At 40.3% G+C, this 22,915-nt stretch overlaps 3 protein-coding genes and 1 long non-coding RNA gene across 4 annotated transcripts in view; all 4 read left to right on the forward strand.

Annotated features, from left to right (window-relative positions):
- Positions 1-1,135: 1,135 nt before the first annotated feature.
- Positions 1,136-2,361, forward strand: LOC127367736 (uncharacterized). The gene is made up of 3 exons (XR_007885537.1): positions 1,136-1,232; positions 1,717-1,761; positions 2,294-2,361. It is a non-coding gene; the product is annotated as an uncharacterized LOC127367736 (long non-coding RNA).
- Positions 2,362-8,597: 6,236 nt separating this feature from the next.
- On the forward strand, positions 8,598-11,570 carry LOC127367689 (C2 calcium-dependent domain-containing protein 4C-like). The gene is made up of 3 exons (XM_051407741.1): positions 8,598-8,903; positions 9,468-10,230; positions 10,377-11,570. The coding sequence occupies exons 2-3, from the start codon at positions 9,499-9,501 to the stop codon at positions 10,926-10,928; spliced, it is 1,284 nt and encodes a 427-aa protein (XP_051263701.1). The 5' UTR covers positions 8,598-8,903; positions 9,468-9,498; the 3' UTR covers positions 10,929-11,570.
- Positions 11,571-15,417: 3,847 nt separating this feature from the next.
- On the forward strand, positions 15,418-19,191 carry fem1a (fem-1 homolog a). The gene has a single exon (XM_051407727.1). It carries the CDS (start codon positions 15,616-15,618, stop codon positions 17,467-17,469), a length of 1,854 nt encoding a protein of 617 aa, XP_051263687.1. The 5' UTR covers positions 15,418-15,615; the 3' UTR covers positions 17,470-19,191.
- Positions 19,192-22,226: 3,035 nt separating this feature from the next.
- The window catches only part of LOC127367720 (receptor-type tyrosine-protein phosphatase S), a 70,020-nt gene continuing 69,331 nt past the window's right edge, over positions 22,227-22,915 (forward strand). The window contains exon 1 of the mRNA XM_051407790.1: positions 22,227-22,585. The gene's annotated coding sequence lies outside the window, so the exon portion shown is untranslated. The remainder of the gene's footprint in view (positions 22,586-22,915) is intronic.

The raw sequence follows: 22,915 nt of genomic DNA on the forward strand, positions 1-22,915 counted from the left end.
TATTTGGCCAATACGTTACGTTTGTAGTTATGAACTTGAATTAGTGCTTCACTGTGGAACGCTAGTTATTATTTATGTCCGGTTAAAATCACAAGAGAAAATGCCATAAATCATCTGATTGTGTGCGGCTTCTAGCTCTGCTCCTTCGGAACGTTTTACCTCCACTTTAGACTATTTTAATTGTCTTTAACCTGATTCAACTCAGCTGTGAACAGCACAAGAAGATACTGTAGTAGTAACGTTAATTTTAAATAAACAGACTTTTTATTTCTTTACTGTAATAGCAAACACAACACACAGCCTTTCAGTAACTATTATTATTATTATTATTATTATTATCAAAAGACCTGTCTTATTTTAGAGCAGATATGGGGTTTAAGCTAATGTAATGCTACATATTACAAACTGCAATGTGCCTCTTTTTCCCTCCCTTAACTGTGACTCTTGTGCTATTTCAAAGCAGTAGGGCAGGAACCATCCACCTATTTGTGGTGAATTTGAAAATTTACTTTGCATGTTTATTTAGACTATGAAATGTTTTTTTATATTATTTTATGTAATCTTTGTTTCGGTTGAGTGCATGGAAGTCATGGTAATAATAAAAATTCTACAAATAACTGTTTGTTTATTTTCTATCTCTTTTTTAACCATAATGTTGCAATATTTCAGGTCTTAAAAGATGGTTCGTTGACGATTCATGCTCCCAGCTGTCTGACCAAAGTGCTTTACTCATAACAGGTATGATCAAAATTAGCTACTTAACTACTGTGTATTGGGTATCAGTATTTTGGTTTCAGAAACATTTATTAGATGATTGGTTAATTCTCTTGTTCTTGTTCTGAATAGCTTATTTGTAGATCTCTAGTTCTCTTAAAAGCAAGCAATGGATTTTGTTAGTTAATTGCTCCCGTTAACATGTTGAATTTCAGATCCAGGTTGTGATATCCTTTATTTGCTCCCATCTTCTTTGATGTGGTGTGGGCAGCACTGCTGAGCTTGCCTGTGGTATAATAATAAGTCAGACTTTTCTATTAAAAAAACAAACGGTTTTTTAGTTATGTTTCCTTTACTGATATTCCTTTGTTGTTTTTTCCAAATTTGAATGTTGCACTGTAAAGGTTGCAGTCCAGAGACCATGGAATTGTTATTTGGGATCAATAGGAGACATAAGAAGATGGCCAGAACCTTTGCATATAAGAGAGACAACATCAAAGGCAATCCCACGATCACAGGTTCAATCTTGCCAGGACTGTTCACTGTGGCAGAGTTTTTTTTTTGTCATTTGATGCATAACAGTGTATGTGGAAGAGTTGTAATGGCTCACAGAACTCCAGTTGCATATGGAAATGTTCATAATTTTGTGTAATATGTAATTTAATGTATGTTTTGCTATTGGTAGAAAATATTACAAGTTGACATTGACTATTCTATTTTGACAGGTATAGGGACTAGCAAACAGTTAGAAACAAATCAGATCTGTGAATGCGACCTAATGACTATAGAGATATTAATACAAAGAAGCAATATGCTTTACTAGTTAAAGTGGTTGTTACCTGTGTGACAAGGTAACCATTAATGTCCATGTGGATGTTGGTTGGTCATGCACATGTCTATCTCTACACTTGAAATGTCATCCATTTCACATCCTTATAGCAATGTGAGGTGTATATGTTTGCAGTCCTAAAGTATTTCTTTTTTTTTTCTGTCTCTCTTTAGAATGAAACTGTTGAAGACCCGAATGTCCTTTTCAAAGAACACCTGGTTAGTAATTTGAGTCTACTACTTCTACTACTACTCTTGTTACTTAGTTTATTAGTTTATTACTGAGGTTGTAGTGTGTGCTGGTGGTGTACTGAATGTGTACCGAAAGTGTATTGTACTGAAATGTGTTCCTAATATTGTGTCTACCCCAAGAACTTAATATTTTGTATTTTGTAACTATTTACTTGTTGACACAACGTGAAACTGAACATTTTCTAAGGTTAGTAATAGTAAAAAATTAATTGGATTGGATTGCATTAGATTACACATGTGTTCCTAATAAAGTGCTTGGAGAGTGTATAATTAATAATATAAAATCATATCTTTTATAATTTTGATAAAATTATCCAACACTACTTATGTGTATACACTTTTATACACATAGCTCTGTTTGAAGTATCATGCTATTTTCATTAAATTATTATGTGAGAGAAACCGGAAATGCAAGTTACTATTTGGAATTAAGCAAAATCTGTTTGTTAATTCATAGTTTGGTTTTGTTCTTTCTTTCTCTCCTATGTGGATGATTCAGATGCTACGTCTGTTTAGAGGGACCTTCAACAAGTTATCCTTGGTACCTACAGCATCATATGGGGGAGGTGATGCTGCCACTCCTTCAGCCAATGTTGGAATTGTGATCGAGGGTGTTGAAATTCTGCGTGACTTTGGAGATGTCACCTCTGCATGAGAACTCTTAATGGGTGTAATATATGCACTGAACCTGTTCTCCAAAGGAACTAAAAGCCTTCTTTCAAGTTCTTCAGAAAGTTCTTCCTTCAAGTGGATTCTCACAGACTCTCAACCAAGGTACAAACGCTCAGTTGTTAACAGCTGATGGATATTTTGTGGACTTTTAACACCAAGCTTCACCAAAAACAAGTGCAAAGAAGTGTCAGACTGTCTTCCATATGCCCAGAACTTAAAAAACAAACAATACATGAAGACAATTTTGCAACACAAGTTGACACATTTTTTGTGCCCCCCGCCCCACAAAATCAATGTTGACAGCAGCACATGTGTTGTTAGATAGTTAGACTTGTTTCAGAAAAATTGGAAAACTTCAAACCTGTTGTATTTTTAGACTATAATAGAGCAACAATTAAATTAGTGGAATCGATTAGTTGTCAACTATTATATTAATATACAGCTATTTTGTGATGATTAATTCTTTAAAAATGTCTAAATTCTCTGATTTAAGCTTATGTGAATATTTTCTGGTTTTGGTAGTCCTCTATGACAGTAATCTCAATATCTTTGGGACCGAACAAGACATCTGAGAATGTCACCTTGGGCTTTGGGAAATGGCAGTGAACATTTTTCACAACTTTCTTACAATTTGTTGGCCAAACAACTAATTGATTCGAGAAAATTATCAACAGATTAATCAGTAAAGAAAATTGTCAGTTACAGCTATAGACCATAATTCTGACAAATAAACTGATGTTTTGTTGTTTGTGTTGGTTTAATAATGGCATGGTTTATTTTATGTAGGGCTGCACTAGCAATTGTTTCCACTGTCGATTCATATGTCGACAGACCACAACCCAAATATATTTAGTGTACTGACATACATGACTACAGAACCCAGAAAATATGCACATTTAAGAAACTGGAACCAGAGAATTTAGCACCTTTTCAAACGATTGAGAAATGTAAGTAGTGGGCAATTCATTTAGTCAGTTAATCTGCATAACGCTTAGGGTGCCAGAAATGTTACTGTATTGGTTTATTTTCTGACCAAGTGCAGCAAAATGTTAATTAAATCAGTGCTCTGTTGGTGAATAAAGGAAATGACAGAAATATGTTGGGTGTACCTAATTAATTTGTGTGGAACCTGTTGACAAACTAGAATTATGTCAAACTAATTAGTAAAAAGTGCATTGGATAAAAACCTAATGATTGAATTAATTGAACTTAAATTAATTTTTTTAGTACTAAAAATAAAATATATGTTGAAAGGACAAAGGTAAAATATGTAGTCTGTTTTTAGTTGGTTCAACTCACAATGATTGTGTTACTATAATACTATTTCATTGAGTTAGATGACCATAACATTTTTACTCTTAACTAACTTAATACAATTTCATGGAACCTGTTGACAAAATAAATTTAATTAAAGTCAATGTTTCATTTTTTTGAATACAGTAGCCTGGAACGCACAAACCAAACACTGGCTCTAGATAGGGTTTTTTTTTTTTTTTTTTTTTTTGGTGTGTGCATGTTTTGAGGCCACCGTAGTCTCTCCCTCATGCTTGGAAACGGAGGGTGAAGTGAGCGAGTTGCAATCTGCCACTAAATCTTACACACTGGACCTTTAAATCTCGACTTGATGACGTCGCTAGTAAAGAAGCTAAGTACAATTCATCAGCAGGGGGACATGAATTTCTGTAGCAAATTTCCTAGGAATCTATCCAATTGTTGTTGAGATATTTTACTCAGAACCAAAGTCATTAGGATTCATCCTCTGGGCACAATTAATGGACCAAATCCCATAGCAATCTATCAAATAGTTGTTGTACTTCTTATACACAGTCAAAACCATGGACCATGGAAACAGTCAGCAACAGGTTGCAGCAGGTAGAACAAAGAAACAAAACCAGTCAGCATGTGGCCCGTAGGAACTGCAGAGATGAAAGTTAGCAGTAGAAATAGCACACATTTCTCACATATCTAACATTCTTGTTCATTATTGGATCAGCTGGTGGTCAGCTGAAGTGATGAGCATGGCTACATGTGTCGATATAGATAGTTACTGTAGGTACTGTAGATGGCCTACAGCAGAGACTTAATTAGAGCAAGACATGGTGTGTTCGATCCTGTAGGTTGAGCTGGAGAGGTTGTGGGAATAATCAGAGTGTGGAAGACCTCATTTTAGACCGAAGCACACCAGCTTTGGTCCAATTAATTACCCTGCTTGTGTGTGTGTGTGTGTGTGTGTGTGTGTGTGTGTGTGTGTGTGTGTGTGTGTGTGTGTGTGTCTGTGTGTGTGTGTCTGTGTGTGTCTGTGTGTGTGTTTGCCTGCATGTAAGAGTAGACATGTTCATATGTTGTGGATTTATTATGTTCATGTGTAAGATGTTTTTAAATGATGTTGACATGAGATGCATGAAATAATGATGATGTAGTAAATGCATAATCATTGTGTAATCAGCTAAATACATTGTAATCATCAAGTTTACACATTTACACCACATTTACATCAGAGGTATACTCTGTGGCACTTTCCATATCTGACAGTTTGATGTGGAAACTAATAATATGGAAAATGGAAAATGCTTTTGTTTGTTTTTTTGTTTATTTTTTAAATGAGAAAACACCTTTAAAAGGATTCACATACTCTAATCCTAAATCTTAAATAAATAATCCAGTACCATAGCACTTTGCACTTTAATTATTATATTTCTTACAGTCTGCTGCTGCTCTGTAAGTAGTGCACAGTTGGTACAGGTTGGACAACCAAATCAATTAGTTGAAAGAGGTTAAACCACAGGGCAGAGCAGGGGGACAATAGAGTTTACAAAAAAATCTCTGTGGCTTTGTCACTATGAGCGACCCCTTTCACATTATTGTCATTTGATCCACTGTTAAAATAAATGTTTTGATTGGTGCAGCTTTAAGACATAAGCAGACACAGCCTTTCATTATTCCTGTAATAAGAGAACAGTGGTTATTAGAAAAACAAGATTAATGTTCCTTAATTACATGTGAAATATAGTAAAATGTCAGTGCTAATCAGAAAAATATTTATCTGTAAATGGATGTAATATTTGCTTCAAAACGTAATAAAATATTTTGTTTAACGGTTTAACTGCACCAGATGGAATATGTTGAATCCCCTTTGATATTTTACATAATATTATTTTAGTTATCACAAATGCATTTGTGGTTTTAGTGGTTATAAAAAAAATATAAATATGAATCTAATTACATGCAAAAACTGGATTTCTTGTTCTCTCTACTCTGTAATTTTCCAATTTTGCTGACTATAGACTTTTAGTCTTATTGCAGTCAATTTATGTAGTTGGTGTATGGGCACAAAAAAAGAAAAGAAAGCATCCCTCTAGGAGTCGACTGGTCGAGTGTCTAAATGGATGGCTAGTCCAGTGGATGAATCATACCCCTGATGTACTAATCTAATGGTTCATCACTAATCTATAATTGACTACAGTCTATTTTCAGACAAATAGCATGAATGAATCTCATTTTCATAAGGATTTTACATGTTTATTTAGGTCTTTGTAGAGCCATTGTTGGCAGCAATTAAAGCCAAATATATTCTTCCGTATTTGTCTTTCAGGTTCACACACCTGCATGTGAGCCACTTACACTCAATTAGATTGGCTGTGGCACATGGGAGTTTCACATCTTCTTCTTCTTTAGATAAATGTTTGGTTTTTTTTGTTGTTTTTTGTTTTTGCAGTGTTTCTGAAGAACAGAACAGAACTCTCAGTAAAACTACCCCTAAATAAGGTTAAAGAAAAATGCTTTAATTAGACAGCTTGTTGCTTTACTGATTATGGAAGAAAAACATTTTAACCAAAAGGGAAAGAAAATGGAAATAAATGAAAGGGAACAATAATGTAATGGATTACTTTTTCAAGACCAAGACACTGTGTGACATGCAATCTCTGTAGTATGCTGCTATATGCAGTAGAATTGTACACATCCATAGAGAGCTTGTGTGCTTCCAGCCAAGCATTTCAGATTCAAACCGCAAGGAGAAATAAGCATGCAAATACCAGAATATCAGAGAGCCAAACAAAACACAGCCAATCCATATGTCTTTAACTGTATGAAAGTAAACAGCAGTTTAAAGATCATATATAGTAATGTGAGGACACACAGATAGTGTATTTCTGCTATTTCTTACCTGACCTTTATAGCATATGTGCAGAGTTTAGTAAACCTATAAATATTGGACAAAACAAGTTCTACAAATATTAGTAATGCAGCAGGGTGTGGGGGATCGCCAACCTGAAATCTATCATGAAGGGACAGAATTTCCAGCAACTGGTCCTGTAAAATGGCTTCACATTTGTTGGCCGTTTTTAAAACACTGCAGAACATTGACTGGTCCAAATGACTCCTACGAGATGGCTGCTCATACCATGACAGATCCACCTCCATGTTTAACACCTGGCAAAAGACACTGTGGGTTGAATGCATTCTCTAAACAGAAATTGGCCCAGATAGAAAACAAAGACAATTTATCAATCCATATTACTTTTACTGTGCTCAGACTCTGTCCTCACATTACATTGTGGTTTTTTTTGAGCTGGCGTTGCATTAAAATGAATAGAAAGTGCTGTGGATGTGTTCACTTTTTCAGTGTGTTATCATGATTTTTTTTTTTTAGACTTCCCCCATTACCACATTATGTAACTTTGCCGTTTTTGTGATCAAATCTGTCATCCAGGCACAGCATATTTGGGCTGCCTAATGTTATTTTTCAAAATTTAAATAAATAATGACTGTCAGGTCTTATTTCACACAAGAGTTGCAGCTCAAAGTGATGGATATTAAAACAAACAACTTAAAATACTAAATAACACTTTATTCCCTATTTAGCATTTATAAGCAGTATTCAAACATTTAGTAAAATGTTGATTACACACTATAATAGTTGTTAGCAATAAGCAATCATTTTAGGTATCTTTATCTCCATATTTCATACTACTACAAATGTGTTTTACTATGTGTCAAATGCATTAATAAAGACTTATATCTGCTTAGAACTACTTACTATTATAGAAAGGTAGTGAGTACACACACACACACACACACACACACACACACACACACACATACTGTACTTGTAACATGATTTTCATTCAAAATGTATTTTGAATTTTCTAAAGTGATTAAAGTGCAGTTCATCTTCAACTTGCTCATTCTGTCTGACTAACAGTCCAGACCCCAGATATACTCAGATATACTGTCAGGTCAGAAGAAAAATCATCTTCACAGTTAAGAAAGCTGTAACAAGGAAGTGTTGGGATTTTCATTTGAAAAATAACTTAAACCGTTAATCCATTCTCAAAATAATTGACTATTAGTTTTCTGTTGATCAAGACTTGTTGTTTCAGTTTTAAGTAGCATACACATTATAGATAAAGGCACAATATTAACTAACAAAATGAGCTTTCAGTGGGGGGATTAAAACACTTCATTTGATGTTGTTGTCCACAGATGAACATGGAGACTGTTCCAGAGACTGGGTCCAAAACTACAGAAGGCAGCCTCGCTGCAGGACTTTGTCGGAGTTTTGGTACACCAAGCAGCAGAGAGTCTGTGGACATATCCCAGCAATATATCAAAGTCAGGGGCATGTCTGTGAGGAGATTTATGGAAAAACACCGGGATGTAAGAAACTATCCAAAGACTAACTGGAAGCATAGTGACTTGACATCAGGCATGATGTGAGCTCTTTGTTCCAGTCACTGCAAGCTGTGATGATTTATAGGCTAATTTGTGAGAGATGAGCACACTGCACTACAGAATAAAGAAAAAGTTTAATGGCACTTTTAACTTATTGTGACTATAATAAAACTTCAGTTTTCTTTCTCATGGTGTGTTTACTTTATTTTGTCCACTCCACCTCATAATATATTAAGTAAATGAGCTGAGATGGTGCACACAGCATATTGTCAATCCACATCTTCACCAGTTTGACACCAGGAAGTCCAATTAAGGCGTGCGCGTTACAGGGGGAGAGGCACTATCTGATAACAATATATAAGAGAACAGATCTCACGTGAATGCTAAATGAAATCCCTGTGACGCTCTCTTTAAATTTCAATGAGGCGTGAGATAAAACCCACATAACATGCAACACTTTGAGGGTGATCAAACAAAACAGCATCCAAATTAGATTGTTTCCCCCTCGTGCCTGCGCAGGGAATAGTTGTATGGTAAATATCATGGGAAGGTTTCACAACCTTCTCATTGGCTCAGGAGTCAGAGACCCCACCATATAAAGCGAGAGTACCTCATCTAGAAGCCTTTAACTGCTGGCAAGCGTTTTGGATCACACTTCAACTGACGGGAAAATACCCTTTACGCACAGAGCGCTTGGAGAGGCTGCAGAGGAGCGCACGCCGGCGATCAGTTTTTCTACGGAAAAAGAGTTGTACTGCCAACAGGTTTGTTTATATTTGCTGTTAGATGCGCAGCGCGACCGCCGTTCATGCAGCTTTGTTTGAGGGGAAAAAGTTATTAAGACTCGTCTTGGCTCATTTATTTTAAGGATTTCATCGAATAATTGAAATTCCAATAACTTAAAGTGATTTTGATGAGGAGAAAATGGCAGTAGTTTGATTTGTTAAAGACGTTGAATTTGTTTGTTAATGGTACAAATCTCAAAGGCGCTCATGTGAAGCGTTTAGAGGAGTATTATAGGGTTCTTTTTTATCTCACTATGTTTGCGCTGTGAATTCACGTTTGATTAAATTGCTCTTTGGAGATGCTTTAGCCGCTCTTTTAATGTCATCTCCTCTCCTTCACCAATTATTGGTGAGCTGCATGGTCCAAGAAATATTTTTTCTGCTGTGGTGTAAATAGCTGCACAGGTTTAGTCTAAGGTTTATGTCTTATGGGTGATAATATGTATTAAACCTCAACAAAAATATGTAATTCAGTATATTTTTGTTTGTTTGTTGTGGTTGGATGTGCTCTCTCTTCTTCATGCATCACTTTTCTGTTAACAGAGAAGCTGTGAGCTGAGGCATCTGAGTGGGCATGTGGCTACTGGAGAAGCTCCGGAGCAGTGGGACACAATCCCAGCCCCCGCAGACAACAGAGGCCATTCCCGTCTCTGTTTATGCCAATGTCCTCACTCCAGACAAGATACCTGACTTCTTCATCCCCCCAAAACTTATCTGCTGCCCACCAGATGAGTCCCTCACCCCAGAACCTCAGCACTGCTCCACACTGCGACCCTCCTCCTCTGACCATGCCATCTGCAGCCAGAGTCCCAGGGCTCGGAGCAGCAAGAACCCCTGCAGCCCTCGCCTCTTTTCCCGCCTGGTAGGAGACACCCGCAATCTCCAGAAGTCAGCCAACCGTCACATCATCCAAATAGAGAGTGCTGACGAGCCAGGTGCCGGATCTGCAGACAGGGTCAGCGTTAATACTAATGCAGACCCCCAGTCACAGACTGCAATGTCTCTTCCATATGTCCCCAAGGCTCAGACGTCCTACGGGTTTTCCACCCTGGTGGAGTCTCCTCATACCCGACGCAAGGAGAGCCTGTTCCACAGTGACCCCAGCAGCCCTCTCACCTCCCCGAACTCCCAGAGGCGCTCCCAAGGGGGGACTCTTCTGGCCCCAGCGGACCCCAACTCCTACCGCTATTTTAGTGGTGGAGAGAGCGACACCTGTTCCTCAGCAGAGTCATCCCCCTTTAATTCCCCTCTCCTGTCCCGCTCTGCCTCTCTGTTACGCTCCATTACCCAGGAGACACAGGCCAAGGTGGGGACTGTTTCTGTAAGGGTCTCTGTGCATGGGTCGGTCGTTATAAAGCTATTCATGAAAGTGTTACAAACGTGTTTTTCTTGGTTTATTTACCACAAGGCTCTTTTCTTTATGTTTACCAGTTGCTTTTTCTCTCCCTCAAGGTGTCTCGTGCCAAGCGTTCCCTGGCACGCCACAGTTCTCTCTCCACTGATGACTGCAGCTCTGCAGACAACAGCCCTAACATGCAGCGGCGACGTATGCGCTGCCCCCCGTCTCCTGCCTTCCGTGGATGTAAAAGCAGTGGCTTGAGGGGCACCACGTCGGACCTCCTGCAGCGCGAGCACACCATCAACCTCCACAAGGGGGGGACACTGAAGCTGAGCACTCACTACGATCCTGATGCAGCTCGGCTGAGGGTGCGCGTGCTCGCAGCTGAGGCCCTGTATGACAGGCAGACGGACCTTAAAAGCATCAACTGCTGTGTAGCACTCTACCTGAACCCCGGCAAGCAGCAGAAACAGAGGAGCACCATCATCAAGAATAGCAGGAATCCAGTGTTCAATGAAGACTTTTTTTTCGATGCGCTGCCCCAGGCACAAGTAAAGAGTCTGGCCATGAAGATAAAGGTAGTGAACAAAGGAACCAGTCTGAGGAGAGACGTGCTTCTAGGAGAAAGGGAGGTGCTGCTCAGTGAGCTGCTCTCAGGCCTCTAGGGAGTCCCTGTCAAGACTTCAGTGAAAACAAGCAGCACCACATCTTGAGGGCCCTTTCTTCTCTGGCTAGCTTTCTATCCCACTCCACAGATCTGATAAATACTGGGCAGGTGAAAGCAAGCTGATCGTGTTGATGACACGAGAGCTGTATCTTGCACAATGTGTTATGTTCCTTAATGGACAAAAAAAAAAAAAAAAAAAACAGAGGCTTCTGTAGAATTAAAAATCCCATTTTATGAAGTTCCCATCACTAGAGCTCAGTCAATTATTTACATGCTTACCAGTATATTAGCAATGTGGACAGTGGAGCTGTTGTCCTTGTTTGTGTATTTCTCTTTAAGTATTGAATTACAAAAGGTGTTGCCTTCTCTAATGAGCATAGTGATGTGGCTCAGTATCATATCAGCTGTGATGCAATGATGATCTTGTTTAAGCTGGAGTTGTATTTTTGTAATAATGCCGTGATATTACATGTGGGTTTTTGCTTGTTCCTGTTGAAAATTAACAACGCCTCTGTGTACTTGAAAGAATTTATATTTTGGAATGGGATTTGAATTGCTTGTGGATGTAATGTTAATATGACATTTGTTACATGTTATAAATAAAAACACTAAACTCTCCCTGATGCTTTTTCCACCTGCAGCTTTGTCTCTGTGATTTTGTCCTCTAATAATTCCTCAGCACCAAGAAGAAGCAGTAGGAAATGATTAGTTTGCGCCCCCAAGCTTTCCATTTCAGAGGCTGGGTCCTCTGAGACAGACACAGGCTGGGTGTCATTTGTGGGGCTTTTAATACTGGATCTCTGCATGCAATATTGTCTCTGTGTGCATTCAAACTCCCCGTTTAATTTTAAAAACATGCTTGCTACTCAGCTCTCCTCCAGTGAGTTTCAAATAGTTATTAAGGACGACAGGAGGTTTAATCATGGCTCAATCACTCTCCTGAAACAAATAGTGGCACACTCTCCCGCTCTAGATACAGTTTAACTCTACGTTATATCTTGCTTTATGTGTTCAATACTTGGGATGATAAATGGAAATGCATTTGTGCTGAGGGAGTAGGCCACAAGAAATATAAATCACAACCTATAGTTCAGTCAAGCATGCAGGGATGGTCTCACTGAGTAAGAGCATTATTCAAGTGTGAATCTTATGCATCCTCTACTGGTGAAACATCAGAATGACGCTTCACAATCCCCTAGAAATATTATTAAATTTGAAGCATCATGTCCATTTTTTGTCAGCTTTTAATTGACTGTTGACCTGCCCTGGGTGTCTCCTGCCTTATACCCACTTACACTGGAACAGACCCTCCTATGACCCTAAGAAGGAAAGAAAAATACTTTTAATTAAAAATGTAAACACTCTAATAACACTCTGGCTTATGCTGTAGGGTGATCTGCAGTCATTTCCGTTTGCTTATAAAGTACTGAAATAAGTCGCAGCAAGCACCCATGTGGGACACATTCATCTGCGTGCTTAAAGGACATTAATTTCCCACAGACTTGAAAGCAAAAAGATAACACGGGTGAAAAAAAATACGTTTTTGCCTCTGTGGTAGCTTGGTAAGGAAACTTACTGAAGAGTGATTGTCTAATAATCTCTCTTAAGTAAACCATTCAGCATTTTTAAACAGTTTTCCTGTTAACACTTTACCTAAAAAGTTATGTTTGCAATCAGTGTTTTAGTATTAGTAATGGGGTCCAACATGAAAACAACATTTTCTGGCAAAGTTAGAACAGTTGTGATTATTTAACTGAAACATTTATGTCATGTTTTTCTCTGTGCTCTAAGTGATTTGTAATGGGTGGGGCTCAGTAGTTGATGTCACCCACAGAGGCAGCTCTAGAGGGGTGGAATGGGCTGGTAGCTGCCTCCCCTTGGTGTCAAATGCTGTAAAATTTAATACAAATCAGAATCAGGATTAGGTTTATTGCCAAGTAAGTTTTTACACATTCAAGGAATTTGTCTTGGTGCATTGGTGCATAAAATATAAAAATCACACAAAAATAAAGTACTTTTTAAAATATAAATAAATAAAGATAAGGATAGGAATTGAAAGACCCAAAACTATACAGGAAATGGGAGTGCATTAATGTAATGCAAATCATCATCATCAACAAATGATGCATTGCAATATATTGTTATGGGCACATAAGTGATTAAATTCAATGAAAAAAGACGTTGATGTTTTTGGAAAAAATAATTTTTATTAACTTCTAATTCCAACGTTAGACATTTCTATTCAGTCCTTTATGTGCCACAATAATGTTTGAGTTAAAATGTCTTAACTTGTTTAATTTCTTATTTGTCTTCCATTTCCAAGCAAATATTCATATATATGATTGTTTGTGATTAAATCAGCATATATTTTTGCCACCCCTTAGAGTCTCTATGCTACTCTATGAATATTTCTCAAATTTTATAATCAAAATCCATTGGTTGGTCAACTTTCAGCAGCTTTAAAAACATACAGCAGTGTAGTACTGTGTCATTAGATGACTTCAGTTTAATATTTTATATACCACATTTTTAGCAGAATTTTAACACCCAGGGCAGCTCTCTTTGTGATACTGACAGAGATGAATGAGTGACTTTGTCAAAGTTAAGCTTGAGAAGCCACCCAGGCACTTTTAAATGTGTTATTCATTCATAAGCAACAATTACTGCTTTTTGACAAAGAAATATCACACCATCTGGCTGCCAGCAAGGTAATAATTCTGACACAGTAGTCTGATGTTTCCTGAATTTACTTTGTGCCATGACCACTACTCAAAGCTTTAATTTGTATTCAAAATAAATACTGTATATTCTCTAAAAAAGAACATGAAAGAAATATTATTTAATGATGTTTTTTTGTTTCCACTCCATCTTTTAGTTTGACAAAAAACTGAAGATGACTTTGTGATGCTGTCGGCAAGCAGGTGTCATGTCATTACACCAGTACTCAAATCCTCAGACGTGAACTTATTCTATGAATTTATAAGAAAGTCTAATCCCTCTTCGCCGCTCAGCTCTCATCAACAGCTGCAATATGCTGCATGCCACACTGCATTCATGCATATGAAAGTAGGTAGATGATTTTTCATACTGCGGAGAGACACAGACAGAAGAGTCGATATCCACATTCCACTGAATGTAAGGTGCTGGTGTTCACTTATACAGCATCATGGATGTCAATATTCAAGTCCATATTCTGGCTAGGGATAATAAAGTAATGTGATCTCCTCAAAACAATTAAGGGTGTTTAACTCAGCCATCAGCGAAACAAAATTAATTATTACAACACTGTTTTAAAGGTGGAGCAGGTTCAGCCTCCTGGTTATTCACCACCCTATTAATGTGACATGACTGCAGAGGTCTGATGCTGCTGGCAGCAGACGATGTTTGCTTACAATGTAGGAGATTCAGGTTACTGTCATCTGACTGTGTTGATTATTTTTTTAGCCTGTTTTGATTTAGAGTGAAACCGATGATCTGAAATTATAGTTGGTATTCTTTTTTAATAGGCTTTAAAAGGCCTTACAAAGACACTCTTTTCTGGTCCTTTGTGAATATATATATATATATATATATATATATATATATATATATATATATATAAATGTCTTAATGGGATAACACCAGAGTCAATAAAATAGCTCTAAAAACATATTTGTGAATTAATTTCTTAGTAACCACCTGTGTTGGGCAGTAACTCATTACTAGTAATCAAATTACAGTATTAATATTACTTTTCCCAGTAACTAGTAGTGTAACTAATCACTAATACAATTCAGTAATAATATTACAGTTACTCCTCCAAAGAAATGATTAGTTACAATATTACTTTTGTTGTCACCCTCTGCTAATTAGAAATCCAACAATCCAATCACATCCTTGGATTCATTTTTGTAATCGTGGAGGAAACTAGTTTGGAAGATGGAAAAACTTAAAATATTTGAACTGACAAAACTGGATTTTAATCATCGTAAATCTGAACTTTGGAAAGGAGGGACACAAATACCAATATTGTGGGGAGTAGCAGAAGTAATATAACTAGCAGTGTAACTAATTACTGTTGGCAGGGAGTAATAAGTAAAGTAATAATATTACTTTTTCAAAAGAGTAATGAGTAATGAGTAATACATATACATTTTTTTGAGTAACTGGCCCAACACTGGTAACCACACGTTATTATGCAGGATACCACATTTCTATTAGTACAGTGTAAGGCACAGGTTCCCACAGTGCTGAATCCACCCACCATTTAAATCAGCACTCTGTCTGCGGGTCTACTTGGTTTGTGAGACGGGCATCAGCTGGCCCTCTCCGTCTACGGGAGGCGGTGCTCTTTTTTCTTCCAACCACCATAACAAACGAACCCATCAGCTGGTAGGTCATTTAAATCGCATGCATCATGGGTAATAGAGTCCTTTATACAGCAAAAACGCCTTCTGCTCTTGAAACGGGGAATTCCATCAAAACTACGTCACCCACAATGCCTCGCTGCAATCGTAAACATAGACCTGTCAAACAACACAAACGCCATCTTGACAGCACCCTCAAAATGGCAGAAAGATGTGAGCTAGAAACCGAGTCCAAACTAAGATTCCTGCCCTCTGCTTTTTAAAAACACACTCGACAGTTCTTCCACAAACGAGTGGTAATGGGGTTGGAGTCCAGCACGGCAGCTCAGAGCCTGTAAAATGGATATAACGACGGCGGTTTTCAACGCGGCCAGAGATGGTAAGCTGAAACTTATCCAGAAGTTGCTGAGCAACAAAACTCCTGAGGAGCTGGAGGCTTTGGCCGAGGAGAAGACGCAGGGTGGCACCCCTCTGCTGATAGCCTCTCGGTACGGACATTTAGAGGTTGTAGATTACCTCCTTGAACATTGTAAAGCAAATGTTGAACTCGGGGGGGCGGTTAACTTTGACGGCGAGACCATCGAGGGGGCTCCGCCGCTGTGGGCGGCGTCGGCAGCCGGTCACCTCCCCGTGGTGAAGACCTTACTGAAACACGGTGCCTCAGTCAACAACGCAACGCTAACTAACTCAACGCCGCTCCGAGCTGCCTGCTTCGACGGTCACCTGGAGATCGTCCGCTACCTGGTGGAGCACAGAGCCGACATGGAGGTAGCCAACCGCCACGGCCACACCTGCCTCATGATCTCCTGTTACAAGGGCCACAAGGAGATAGCCAAGTTCCTCCTGGACCGGGGTGCTGATGTCAACCGCAAGAGCGTGAAGGGAAACACCGCCCTCCACGACTGTGCCGAGTCAGGTAGTCTGGACATTATGAAGATGCTGCTGAAGTGCAATGCTCGCATGGAGAGAGATGGATACGGCATGACCCCACTCCTCGCTGCCAGTGTCACAGGACACACCAACATCGTAGAGTACCTCGCCCACCAGCCTCGCACTTCCAGGGAGGAACGCATAGATGCACTTGAACTCCTTGGGGCGACTTTTGTGGACAAAAAGCGGGACCTCTTGGGGGCGATGAGGTACTGGAGAAGGGCCATGGAGCTGAGGCAACCAGGGGACAAAGCTGGATCCCTGGCCAAGCCTCCACCTGGTCCCCCTATCCCTGCTTATGGCTGTGCGCAGGAGGTGAGCACTGCAGAGGAACTGGAAGCTTTGATCACAGACCCTGATGAAATGAGGATGCAGGCCTTGTTGGTTCGAGAGCGCATCCTGGGGCCATCCCACCCAGACACCTCTTATTACATCCGCTACAGGGGAGCCGTGTATGCTGACTCAGGCAACTTTGAACGCTGCATCAGCCTGTGGAAATACGCTTTAGACATGCAGCAGAGCAATCTGGACCCTCTCAGTCCTATGACCGCCTCCAGTTTTCTGTCCTTTGCAGAGCTCTTCTCTTTTGTTCTCCAAGACCGGGCCAAAGGCACCCTGTCAACACGTATCACCTTCCACGATCTCATGACTGTGCTGGGGAAAAGTGTGAGGGAAGTAGAGAGAGCGGTGGCGCAGAAGGACAACCCTCCAGAAGCTCCTCAGTTCACCAAAGCCCTCTCCATCATCCTTCACCTCATCTTCCTACTGGAGAAGCTGGAGTGCAGCCCAGAGCAGGAGCATCAGAAGAAGCACACAGTGTACCGTCTGCTAAAGCTGAACCCTCGAGGCAGGAGCGGCTTCGCCCCCCTCCACATGGCTGTAGACAAGGAAACCACGTCCGTGGGCCGCTACCCCGTCGGCCGCTTCCCCTCCCAGGCGGTTGCAGCATTGCTCCTAGAGTGTGGCGCGGACGTCGATTCACGCGACTGTGAGAACAACACACCGCTGCACGTTGCTGCTACCAATGGCTGTCCAGAGATTATGGCACTACTCATGAAAGCTGGGGCTCATTTTGACGCTAAAAATGCACAGAGGAAGACGGCCTACGAGCTGCTGGATGAGCAGAGCAGCGGGCACCCGGCCCTCTACCCACTGAACTATATCACCCTTCAGTGCCTGGCGGCGCGTGCAATTGAAAAGCACAGACTGCCCTACAGGGGACTCATCTCTGAGGAGATGGAGGCTTTCATTGAGCTACACTGACTTCCACTACTGTCCCCTGGTGAGGCGTCCCCCTGCACTACTCTTCCTGTTGTCCCCCAGACCTTACTGTGACCTGCCACAAACTTCATTCTCCACGCCATTCTCCCTCATCTTTGTCTCCTTTTGACTTCTGCTTCGCTCTTGACTCTACCAACCTTGTGTCAGACCAAACCATAGCAATAAACACCCAGCCTCGGGGCTTAAATCTCTGGCTGAGATCTGGTCAGTTCTCGCTTGATTCTAACATAAAGTCACATGGACTTTCAAAATGATTGTTGGTTTCTACCGCCATTTAAAGCTGGATGAAACTTCAACTTGATATAGGCTTTAATGCATTTTCCCTCTTTTTGTCCCAGTAAAAAGGAGACTCACGGTATGATTGTGCGTGTTTGCTGGTGGCTGGACTGTATGAAAGATGGGTTTTAGTATTACAGATAGGAAGCATCTGAACAAACTAGCCAGGTAACATGCATGGAAATGAAGAGTGAAAATGGTAGCTCACTTGTTGTTTTGTAAATTCATTCAGAAAGGATGTGTTTGAACAAACTCAACCACCAAAACTTGTGCACGCTGGCAATTTTTTTTTGCCTGGTTCTGTTCACATTTACCATCTGCTATGTTTCTTTGATATGGGAAGGTGTTGAACTTACTGTGCCAAATGTCAGCCATGGAGCCATGTTCTGTTACAGACGAAACTGGTGGGAAAGTGAGAAGAAACTAACTTATCTTTTTAATTATAAACAGAGGTAACAACCGAGGCCTCCAGTTCCAGAAGATATTTGATATTTCAGACTGTGACGTGATCTGACGGCCTGCAGAGCCATCATTTTGAAAGACTTTTATGAGATGGAGGATGAGTGGTATCATCACTCTGACTATAAGTAAAAAAGAGCGAGTGCCATTGTTTGGCTAACACTCCCCAGTCTCTCCACACAGACATTTATAACCTATGCAGTTTGTGATATTCCAATCAGAGGCAACATTTTTCAAGCAAAAATTCACCACATAAACAGATTTTACATAGGATTATTTACATGCTTCTCTTTACAGGGTAATGACTGAAACCTGGGGCTGCTTCATTGACAATGAATTGGCATCTTCTGAATTTTATGAACTAAGAATGTTTTCTTAAACTTTCTGCCTATGTCCAAATGAACAATTTTAAACTGGAACCTGAAGTGTGCCTACATCCCTCTACGTCTGGGTAATGTCAGCATCAACAAAGATATTTAATTCACTGTCAGAGAAGCAGTATCAGAAGCAGGACATTTTTTGATGATAACAACAGAGCTTAAGCCCTCTCGTTTGTATCCTTGAGAAAAAAGTCACACGCTAACTGTTGGACATCATGTGTCAATTCTGTTTTGGAGTGAATTTTCCCTTTAACCTCAGATGCAGTTCACAGAAACGGAACAGATGGCTCTACGGGCCATTCCTGCATCTTAGTCTTATTTTTAATAGTCTCTCTTTTGTTAATCTTGTGTCATCATGAATGTTTTATTTGTCTGTCTGTGCTAAGCACCACCAAGTTGAATGCACACTGAGAGGCTCTAAATCCTACATAGACAACTGACATTCAGGCTATGAACTGTAGCTGCCTTTCTTTTTCTCAACTGATTCGTTTAACTGACGGTAACTCAAGATCAAAAGTGTGTTGGAGATACTTGAATAAAATTCAGTGTCACAGCATTATCTGCGGGCGCTTGTGTGTGGGTGATCTCAGTTTTGTTGTTTCTTTTCTACATGTGACATCTTCACTTGGAATTGCTTTTTATACAGAATTAAGCATTAAGATTTCAAAAATGTTAAATTAATCTCTCTTTCCGTGCTCTCATTTGTCACTAGTTCTTTAGCTTGAGCGCTGTTGCATTTGCATTAAGAGCATCATTATACATATTTAGATGGATTAAAGTGGTTGCAATAGCAGGACATAAAAGCTCTACAGCACCATCAGGGAAGCCAGATCCATAAAATTATCTTATTTATAAAGTGGAAGGCAGTATGTTAGAGTGCATACAACGTGTTACATTAGGAGAATATTAAATAATAATCAGTGCCCACTTAATTCAGCTCTTTATACCAAACATGGACTTTCCACTGCTCTGCTCACGTAAACCTGAGGACACTGAAATAAAGCATAACAGAAACTTGATCTTTCTGAGTCCTGCACTCTTAAAGTATAAATAGAGCGCAATTAACGTCACTGCTGCGGGGCAGTGGTAGAGACAGGACACTTACCCTGCTAATTTTAGGGATCTTTTGCCCTAGCTTCAACTCTGAAAATGGGAATACTGTAATGCTATACAGTCAGGCAGGACACAGGGTGACTGGCAGAGACAGTACACAGACAACAGAGACTGCATTATTCTCACAGGAAACAGAATGAGCTAATTCATTTTAAAGATGAGGATTGCTGGAAAGTCAGCTTAACCTAAAACATTATCCTGCTATTGTAACTGCGTTGATACTGTGAATGTGACAGGTGTCGTGTTGGCGCAGTCAGCAGAGACACGCCAGCTGGTAAAGAGGGGTTCACGTTCCTCTGACAGCATGCATCCACCCTGCTGAATAAGATCACAGATCCGAGAACTCTCTCATAGCTGACCTGACCTCCGACCTTTATGTAAAGGGTGCCAGATGATTGTGGTAATGATTACTTTTTGACATAATAATATACTGACATTGAACGCAGGACGTATGGTGTCAAGAGGTCAAAGACAGCTACAGTTGTTGATGTTGTGGACAAACAAAAAGAAAATGTTTCCTGTGCTGCACATAGACAAAGAGGTGGACCAATAAGAAGTAGACTAGAAAATGTTCTTTGTGGTAATTCCACTGCTTATTTTTAGTGTCATGAAGTTAAAATATTTTCAAGAGCATTTTTTCTGCCAACAAAAGAGACTTGCTTGAGCAATATTGACATAACTGATCCTGGATTCATGAACCTTTTGTGCTAATGCTCAAGTAAATGCAACATCACATAATAGCAAGTTCCCACTAGATGTCACTAGCAACAAAGAAAATCAATCAGAGGGGGCAGCCTTTGTCCCCTTAACACCATGAGAATGACTCAAAAACTGTAGCTTCCAATTACCATCAGAAGTGGTGGCAGTTAGTTAATTTCCCTGTCTCTTTCTCCCACTCTGGCAAGCTGTCTTTGTGTCAGAGAGCAAGAGCGAGTTGTCGAGAATGACTAAGTTTTACCAAGCTATTAGGCAGGGTTGAATATACATTTGTAATGCATCTGGATGAACAGATCCAAATCCAGGCAGAGTTGCTGACGCTGGTTGTGTTCAGAAAAGAGGTTTTAAGAGAGCCTCCTTCACACAGTCCTGAAGCATCAGAAAAAGCACAAAGCCAACCTCCAACACCTCACAATCTGCCCTTGTGGCGGTTGTTTATGTCATGTCGTGTGACCTAAATAAGACCCAAGCCCTAAAAAACGTGTTTGTCTCTGTAGCATCTTTTAGCATTATATGCATAGCGCTTTGTTATCATTTTCACACATTTTCTGTTTTTATCTAATTTTTATTCATATTTTCAAGCAAAATTAATTGGTTGACGTGGGCAATATAATGGGTCACATCTGCACATTTATGATATAGTTTTTCCAGTATTTTACATATTGCTCAAATTGTAAGGTAAAGGTCAGCTATTAAAATTCATTGTGTACACAATTGTAATCCAGTTGGCCTTGGTTGAAGGGTTTGCTCACAGCCATTTCCATGAGATGTTCTCTTGCTAGCAGCCAAAGTGCATCAAGGACTTTACCCATATAATGTGACAAAAGTGCAATCTATTCCAGGTATTTCACTGTCTCTTTGATCTATTGATAAAAATTAAAGGACAAACACATTAAATATGTCTGATCCACATTGAAGGGGGGGGGTCTAAAAGATAAAAGTGTATTTGGGGCAACATTGAATATTAATAATTGATTAATTACCAAAAAAATAGTCTGCCCTCATTGATATAAATGGGAAGGACAAGATATCAGAACAGTCCAACAGCACAACAAACTGCATCCAGTAAAGTTGAATGAACGGCTTTGTAAATCAGTTTAAACAAAAACTGAACTTTAAAACATTGGTGAAAGTAAGATTTATTGAGGAACTGTTGTATTAGACTACATTAATTTAGCTACTAAGTGTATGGCTCCAGCACAATAAATAACAGTGGGGTAACATCTATTGTCCTCAACAAGAAGCACACAATTACCTTATCCTGTATTATCTACCTCATGGTGTTATTAATATATTCTCGTAATGTCTCACAGTGAGCTGTGTTTCCCCAACAATATTTTAGAGTGTCCGGCTATAATTTAGTGAGGGAGTTCTGCTCTGTGGGAGCTGTTATGGGGCTCCGACTCTGTATTCCTGCCAACATCTATAATTAGGCACTATATTATGGGAATCTACGCGGTTTCAAGGTGCTTATCTTCATTTTACCCCTTGAGGAGCACAGAGGTAAAAATCTGTCACCAATACACCAGAGCATCCTATCTCAGCAGCCACCTCTTTGCACCAGTCAGCGATCCAGCCAGAGCTGGAGGAGGTGTGTGTGTGTGTGTGTGTGTGTGTGTGTGTGTGTGAGGAGGGGGGTAATGGGGGTAATAGGGGTGATGGGGGATACGGTTGCTATTGGAGATCTTGCCTGCATCACGTCATGTGTAGGGGGGAGGGGGAGAGCTCCGGTGTGTGTTTGAAGAGAGAGAGAGAGAGAGAGAGAGAGAGCGGGGAGGGGGAGGAGAGGACAGGAGAAGAGAGGGAGGGAAGGAGGAGGGCATTAAGGAAGAAGGCAGGGAGTATCAATGACATCAACCAGCAGTATCTGAGGCCGGCCCGACCAGCAATGCTCTCCCGACAAAAGGGCTGAGGAGCCGCCGTGACCCCGCTGCGTTCCCGAGAGGTCGGTCGGTCGACAGCCAGCCAGGGCGGTGGGGAGACGCCAGCGATGCGCGCATGCATCCTCCACAAAGGCAGACCCTTTCTCTGAGTGGAGCTCTGCTGCCACTGGATTACATCCATCCCCGCTGTTTTCCGAGGAAGCTTCCAGCTGCAAATCCACCCACATGAATCTACCAGACAGTAAAGAAGACGGAGCACTTACTACCAAGGTAACCAGCATCCTGTATCCTTTATACAGTTGGTGTTTGCAGCCGTGCACCCCACCCAGACGGGTTATTTTCACTTGTCGAATATTCCCTTTTTTGGGGGGAACTAATGAAATCTCACCTTCTGCCGGGGTGAAATTTCACCGTTCAGCCTTCATCTCAAGCGGCCGGGAGGCTTCTTTGCGGGGGTTTTCTTTGTCCTCTTTCATCTCACCATCACTTGACACTTTGTTTCCAACGTTTGGGTGAAAATCAGACCGCGGGGTTCGAGCAGACCAGGCTGGTTGGCAACAGTGCTGTGAGTGCGCGTCCCCCCTTCACTCTCCCCCCTCC

This window comes from Dicentrarchus labrax, unplaced genomic scaffold, assembly GCF_905237075.1.
Source record: "Dicentrarchus labrax unplaced genomic scaffold, dlabrax2021, whole genome shotgun sequence".
In the NCBI taxonomy this organism is placed as follows: Eukaryota; Metazoa; Chordata; class Actinopteri; family Moronidae; genus Dicentrarchus; species Dicentrarchus labrax.